The 6,574-nt window shown below is 59.9% G+C and overlaps 3 protein-coding genes across 3 annotated transcripts; all 3 read right to left on the bottom strand.

The window, feature by feature from the left end:
- Positions 1-864: 864 nt before the first annotated feature.
- On the bottom strand, positions 865-2,309 carry LOC118157441 (interferon-induced transmembrane protein 5-like). Its single transcript, XM_035311768.1, has 2 exons — positions 1,860-2,309; positions 865-1,358 (listed from the first exon to the last, which is right to left on the bottom strand). Exons 1-2 carry the CDS (start codon positions 2,043-2,045, stop codon positions 1,140-1,142), a joined length of 405 nt encoding a protein of 134 aa, XP_035167659.1. The 5' UTR covers positions 2,046-2,309; the 3' UTR covers positions 865-1,139.
- Positions 2,310-3,063: 754 nt separating this feature from the next.
- On the bottom strand, positions 3,064-4,299 carry LOC118157439 (interferon-induced transmembrane protein 5-like). Its single transcript, XM_035311751.1, is given in 3 exon segments — positions 3,064-3,562; positions 3,937-4,083; positions 4,085-4,299. Coding segments are annotated over 3 exon segments (330 nt in total). The 5' UTR covers positions 4,124-4,299; the 3' UTR covers positions 3,064-3,418.
- A 541-nt stretch (positions 4,300-4,840) lies between these two features.
- Positions 4,841-6,362, bottom strand: LOC118157438 (dispanin subfamily A member 2b-like). The gene is made up of 2 exons (XM_035311750.1): positions 6,052-6,362; positions 4,841-5,171 (listed from the first exon to the last, which is right to left on the bottom strand). Exons 1-2 carry the CDS (start codon positions 6,286-6,288, stop codon positions 5,019-5,021), a joined length of 390 nt encoding a protein of 129 aa, XP_035167641.1. The 5' UTR covers positions 6,289-6,362; the 3' UTR covers positions 4,841-5,018.
- Positions 6,363-6,574: the final 212 nt, after the last annotated feature.

Below are 6,574 nucleotides of genomic sequence, written 5' to 3'. Positions count from 1 at the left end.
GCGCTCCCTGCCCTGCTGAGACTTGTTCTGCTCTGTACACAAACCCCAGGAATCTCACCTAAATGGTCAGGAGTTTATAAAAAGCTTTGTGGCTGCTCGGCACCACGGACAGCATGTGGGAACACTTAGGGAAGGCAGCAGTGCAGGTCCTCTGCCTTGTAATTAGGGCTGGCTCGTCACTGAGCCTTGAACCACTAATTAGCAGCAGCCCTCAGCAGCAGGGCAGGACGTATGGACCCCTCTGTCCTCCTGCCCCATGCTAACGGCTCTGGGGCCTGCACCTGGATTATGGTGCTTGGGGAGAAGATAGGAATAAGGCCCCACTTGTGGATGGATGTTTTTGGCTGTGTTGCCAAAATGAGATGGCTTTGGCTGTAACACAAAGCAGCAGGGAGAGCCAACCCTGAGAGCTGGGGATGTCTCCTGACCTGCTTAGAGCAACAGGGAAGGTCCCCATGGATCCTGTGTGGGCTTAACTGGGGCATGCAGTGGGTCACAGCATCCCGTGTGGCTCATGGCTACTGCACGCAGATCCCCTCTGTCATGGCCCAGGAGCCAGCTGGGGAGGAATCTGCTGTGCTGCCATGAATTTGTAGGTCTCAGCTCTGCCTGAGGGGGTGGTGGCTGCTCTACCCAGCTGTTGCCATCCCAAGCCAGGAAACATCTGCCTACTTCTTTTCCCTCTTCTGTTATAGATGAGGCCAGTGTTCTTCCTCTCACCATGACTATTTTAGGCTGCGGCACCCTAGAAGTGATGTAGCTTAACTCTCCCAGCTGTGAAGTGCACTATCGGAGCATACAAAACATGTTTATACCATCCCTAAGCACAATCCCTGCACCACATACACACGTGCGTGCCACAGGTTCGTAATGGGTGAATTGTTTTAATGATTTAAATAGTAATCACTGAGGCTGGAGGAGTGCTGTAGTCCACACAGGAGGCAGGGTTTAAAAAACAAACAAAAAACAAAACCACACAAGGTAAACAGAAATAACATAGCTGCCCAAAGAAGCATGGGGTTGGGCATGGCAGGGCTGGGGGTGGTGGGCTGGATGAGGATTTTATTCAGGGCTGGCAGTCCTTTTTCGGGAGGCCACCAGTGCTGCGAAGGAACTTTGTTCAGCCCATCACCCACCGATCACTTGTCCTCATCGTCGCTTGTGTTGAACTGGTAGCTGAAAAAGCCCACGGAGTCCTGGGCAAGCTTGGAGAGGTGGAGGACACCCGTGACGACCAGGGCAGCGAGCAGGAGAGGCAGCACCACGCTCCCAGCGGTGGCCAGGGCGTTGTAGCACCGGGCCTTGGAGCTGAAGCGCCGAGCAGCTTCCACATCCCCAGCCACTTTGCGGTCCCGTGCCTGCAAGAGCCAAGATGCAGGGCAGCACTGGCTCCCCTCATGCACCCGTGCTTCCTCCCAGCTTCTGCCAGCTTTCCCCTGGGACATCTGCCCGGCTCCAGCCCAGCTGGAGGTGTTCCTTCTGAAGGGCAGATCCAGGCATGGGGCTGGGGGCATCTCAGCCCCTCCAGCGTCATCTCGGGACAGCAGTAGCTCCTCAGGTGGTGACAAGAAGCTGTGATTATCTGGCTGGGGGCCTTCTCATAGCCTTATTAATAGGTGGCAGGACAAATGGGAGGGTTTTACCAGGGGATGCTGTCACTTAAAACGGTCTTTCTGAGGGGTTGGGATCTCATCCGCATGCCCCCCCTCCCAGCCCTCCTAGGCAGTTATTTATGATGCCCTGGAAAATCCTCCCTGCTCCTGCCTCAGCACGGATGGACAGGACTCCTAGAAACACCAGGTGACCCCAAACACCCTCTCTCCCATCCCTGCTCATGCCCTGGCTGTGGCACAGCTTACCTTGACAGAGAAGGCAAGAGCCACAAAGCCAAGGCAGCAGAAGTTCATGTAGATGGTGTTGAAGATGGACCAGATGAGGTGGTCACGGGGCGGCACAGAGGCACCGATGGTGACGACGGTGGGAGACAGGTCCCGCTTGTGGGACGTCATGGGCAGGTAGTCCTCCCGTGGGTAGGACGTGTCCATGGCCACGGAGAGAGGCACCCCGGGGCTCTCCTGCTGCACCAGCCTGGCTGGGGGAGCGGGGCCGGGCAGCCCCTTTATATAGCGCTCGCCTCCAGCCCGGCCTCGTCTTCTCTATATATAAAACAGAGAAATTACAGCCCTCCCCGAGCTGTGGTTATCAGAAATGCTTGGCTGGGAGCTAGGAGAAACAAAGTTGGTTTTGTGAGCCTGCCTTTCTCTTGCGAGTGGATGTGCTTTCTATATCCAGCCTTCCTCCCACAGCGAGGGGCACAGGCAGTGCCAGCCCTGCGCACTGGGGCAAGGACCAAGGGGACAGAGCCATGGGACGGGTTGGAAACCAAGCGGCCACCACCTCCTGGACACGATGCAGGATCCCAGGAGACGTCTCCTCACACCGGTGCCTCCAGCCAAGTAGGTGGTGGTGGTTGGGAAAACCCCCAAACACCAGCAAGGCCTGGTTGCTCTTGGAGGCTGGAGTTTCCTGTGTGTCAGCCAAAGATGCTGTCACTGGGTGTGTGTGTTTGCCTTGCAATGCGCCTTTCACGTCAATTGTTTCAATAAGGGCGATTGCAATAAATAATCGTTTTGATCTCTGTCACTACAGTGCCTGGGGTAATGGGCTAGCAGCGTGTGGGACTAAGTACTGCTAAAAGCTCCACACTTACGCATCCCATCCCCCCCGTCCGTCCCCCAGGAATGCATTACGTGGGCATTTAATGCTAAAATGTGGAAGGGCTGCTTCTAGCAAAGCCCTCTAGGGTTCCCTGGAAGTAGGAGGAGATGGGGTTTTGCAGCAGGATGCGTGTTTACAACCAGAAAACACTTTTTTTCCCCCGTTTCCTTCTGCTGTGCCTAAATCTTTAGGAAGAAACTCATGTCCTCAGCTGGGGGAAGAGGTGGGGGCTGGCAGTGCCCTGCAAGGTGGTGGGGACGGAGGAGGAGGAGGCAGCTTCCACCAAGATGCTGAAGGACCCTCTCTTTTCCTTCCCTGCTGTGAATAAGGCAACAGGCAAGGGGCTTGGCAAGCAGGAGCTTTATTTGTGGCAGCAGGAATCTACACGAGCATTGCAGCTTGGACAAACACCGGCGCAGCCCAGGGAGCCCAGCAGCTCCCCGCTGAGGAGCACAAGTGGAGGAGGAAGGGGGCTGCCCCTTATCCATCCCACCATGGCCCAGCCATCCCCTTCCAACCACTGGCTGTGCCGACCACCCTGTGCACAGCAAGAGGACAGGGCTCTGCATTCCTGGCCACCCCTTCCCCCTCCACACAAAGCAGAGACACGAGGGTACACATTTGTGGCTTTTTTTTGGGGGGGGTGCAGTGGGAGGGTGACAGGTAGGTCCATCGGCTGAGGGGCTGTGGCCAGCAGTGGTCAGGTAATGACAGCTACGATAGCAACGATGGCAACGACCACGGTGACGACCATCAGCAGGGAGCAGATGATGTTCAACACCTTGGCCCGGGTGCTGTGCCGCCGGGCACCCTCCATGTCCCCCAGCATCTTGCAGTCGCGGGCCTGTGGGAACAAGTGGAAGTTGGGGAGGGGGGAAAGGGGGAGTCAGGAAAAGCTGGGGACCCCTCCCCACCTGGGGAAGATGCCACAGGGAGCTAGGACCTCATGGATGCCTTCCCTCGGGGGGGCAGGGTGTGAAGTTGCCCAGGTGCCGCCCGAGGTGGGGGTCCTGGGGCGGGTCAAAAGGGGCGGATCGGGGGTCCTGGGTTGGGGGGGAGGGTCCGGACAGATCGGCTCTGGGGACAGCAGGAGGAGGTGGCTTGGAAGGAGGGGGCATGATGACAACACGATGGGACACGGGGCGGGCAGGGGTCCTGGGGTGGGTGAGCAAAGTGACACCGGGTCAGGGGGTGGGGGGGATTTCGGGGGGGTCTCACCTTGATGGAGAAGATGAGTGCAGGGAAGCAGAGGCAGCCGAGGTAGGCGAGCCCGTAACCCATCAGGACGTTGAAGAGGGACCAGAGAAAGAAGTCTCGGGGCTGCTCGTTGGGGTCGGTGGTGGGGGGCTGCCCCCGGTTGGGGGGGGTACAGCGGGATGCTCACCTCCGCCCGCTGGGGCTTCATGACGGGGCTGGGGCGCTGAGCGAGGACGGGAGGGCTGGAAGCGTGTAGGGGAACTGAAACGGAACCCAACCCCGCAGCGGCCCCACGCCGCCCCTAAATCCGGCCCCGAGGCTCCAGAGCGCAGGCGGAGCAGCCGAGCCCCCCTCCCAGCCTCCAGGCTCAGCCTGGCTGGTGTCTGTCCTCCCTCCCTCCTGTCCCCCCCCCGGGTGCGAGGACACTGACCCCTCTCGGGGACGGGCAGCCGTGGACATGGCTGGCAGCCAGCTGGGTGCGGAGAGTGCGGGCAGGCGTTGGGCGGGGGGGGGCTACAAGGGGAGGAAAAGGCAAAGCTGCTGCTCGGGGGGGTTGAGGGGGATTAAAAGTTGCCGAGGGACTGATTGGGGGGAGAGGACAAGTGGGAGCCCCTCCCCCACCTCCAGCTCCCACTGGGTTCAGCAGTAGGGCTGTAAAGCTTGGTGGTCCCCCTCCCCACCGTGGTCTTCTCCACCTGGGATGGCTTATTGGTCAGGGAGGGGGCTCTGGAGGCTCTCAACACCCCCATCAACCCAGGAGGGGGGAAATATTTAACAGCACCAATGTGCTCTCCAAGACCTTCTCCTGCTGCTTGGCCCCATTCCCTTCTGGTCCCAGTTATGGGGTAGCCACAGCCCCCTGAGGTGGGGATGCCTAGGGCGGATAATGCCTCCCGAAACCCAAAACCACATTTCCAAGCCAAAAGGGAGTGAGGAATGCTTTATTTGTCTTGAGATCACCCCAGAGGCTCACTCCCAACAGGGTCACCACGGCAGGTGCACCCCCTCAGCTGGACGGAGCGGGTCAGAAGGGTGATGGGGTTTGGGGTGGGATGGGTAAGGAAGAGCAAAGCCGTGGTGCTGCCTCTCCTCGGTGGGACAGGTCAGGGGTATGTTGGTCTGTAGACTATCAGCAGGACCAGAAGGATGATGGTGCCCACGGTACCCAAGCAGAGTGCCGCGATGTTGAGGCTCCTGGCTGTCCTCCCGTAGCTGTTGGCGGCCATGGGGTCCTTCGCCACTGTCCTATCTCGGGCCTGCAGAGGAAGAGGAGTGAGGGAGCAAAACCCTGCAGGCCGCAGCTACCCGCCATCTCCACCACCACGGCGCGGCCACTCTTGCCAAAACCTGGCACCAGCAGCCACAGGGCATCAGACCCTCAGGAAGCCCCCTCCCTCCGGATTGGAAACGGAGCTCCCGGCAGCCTAAAAGCAATTTCTTAATGGCTTATTAAAAGCCATTACAGTTGGCCACGTGCTGCCCAGTCCTGCAGAGCCCAGCGAGGCGGCGGCATTGGCGGTGGAGGAGAGATGGGGAGAAGGAGCAGGGTCCCCGGTGTGCTTCCCGGGGCGCCGGTGAATGCCGCCCTCCCCTCCCCGGGTGCTCATTACGAACGATTAGCACTAAAGGCAATAAAGGGAAGGTGCTCGGGGAGCAGCTGCTTCTTATCGCAGGTAGGGTAAAAGTGTCGTGGCGGGTTGGCGAGTGCTGCGTGAGGCTCTCGGGGGGGGAGCAGGGAGCCATCTCCCTGCCTTTGTGCCGCCATCAGCTGATCTGGGGCGCTTGGGGGCATTGGAGAAGAGCCGAGAGCAACGTGGCTCCTGGGTCCCCATCTCCCTGTGGCCCTTGGGGACGGTGAGGTGCTGAAAGGTGACAAGTGGCCCTCCCAAGGTGGCTTCCCAGGGGAGGTTGGATGTGGGGCAGGGCTGGATGTGGCAGGATGGAGGGGGGAGACATCAGACAGGCAGGAAAGGGAGGGTGGTGACAATGGGTCAAGCTGGGGTGGGATGGGAGAAGATGGGATGGGGGAAGGTAGGGTTGGGATGGGATTAGGGAGCCCCAGCATGCGGGCAGGTGGCTGCCAGGGCTCCCAGGCTGGGTGGGGGGTTGCCGGGACTAGGCTGACTTTTCCCTCACCTTGATGGAGAAGACAAGCGCGAGGAAGCCCAGGCAGAAGGGGTTGCAGTATACGGTGTTGAAGAAAGACCAGAGCACAAAGTCCTTGGGTGGCGGGGTAGAAATAGGAGCGGGCTCCATCTGGCCAAACGAGGTGGCCTGGCCGAAAGAGGTGGCTGTGGGGTTGATGGCGGTGGACCCCCCATTCCTGCCATAGGGTTGCATGTTGATGCTGAAGGACTGCGGGTAGTTCTCCATGGCAGCCTGGCAGCAGCGGGAAGCTGGAGCACCGTTCTTGGGCTCACCCAGTTATGGGTGAGTGGAAGGGTTTGTCAGGGTGGGGTCACCCCGCCCCGCACGGGGGCGGGGGCAACCAGCCCCGTGTCCCAGCCGATTAGCTGGCTGGCTTGGGGTCACTGGGATCGGGACAGGGGAGCAACAAGGAGCCAGACACGGTCCGGGGGGGGGAGGACGGGGAGCTGGGCCAAAGGGGATGTCCACGGGCTGGGTGATATGGTAGGGAAGCTGCATCGCCTAGTCCTCG

This window comes from Oxyura jamaicensis, assembly GCF_011077185.1.
Source record: "Oxyura jamaicensis isolate SHBP4307 breed ruddy duck chromosome 5 unlocalized genomic scaffold, BPBGC_Ojam_1.0 oxy5_random_OJ106707, whole genome shotgun sequence".
Taxonomy (NCBI): Eukaryota; Metazoa; Chordata; class Aves; order Anseriformes; family Anatidae; genus Oxyura; species Oxyura jamaicensis.
The sequence above is the reverse complement of the archived record's forward strand: the minus strand, read 5'-3'. Positions and strand labels throughout refer to the sequence as shown.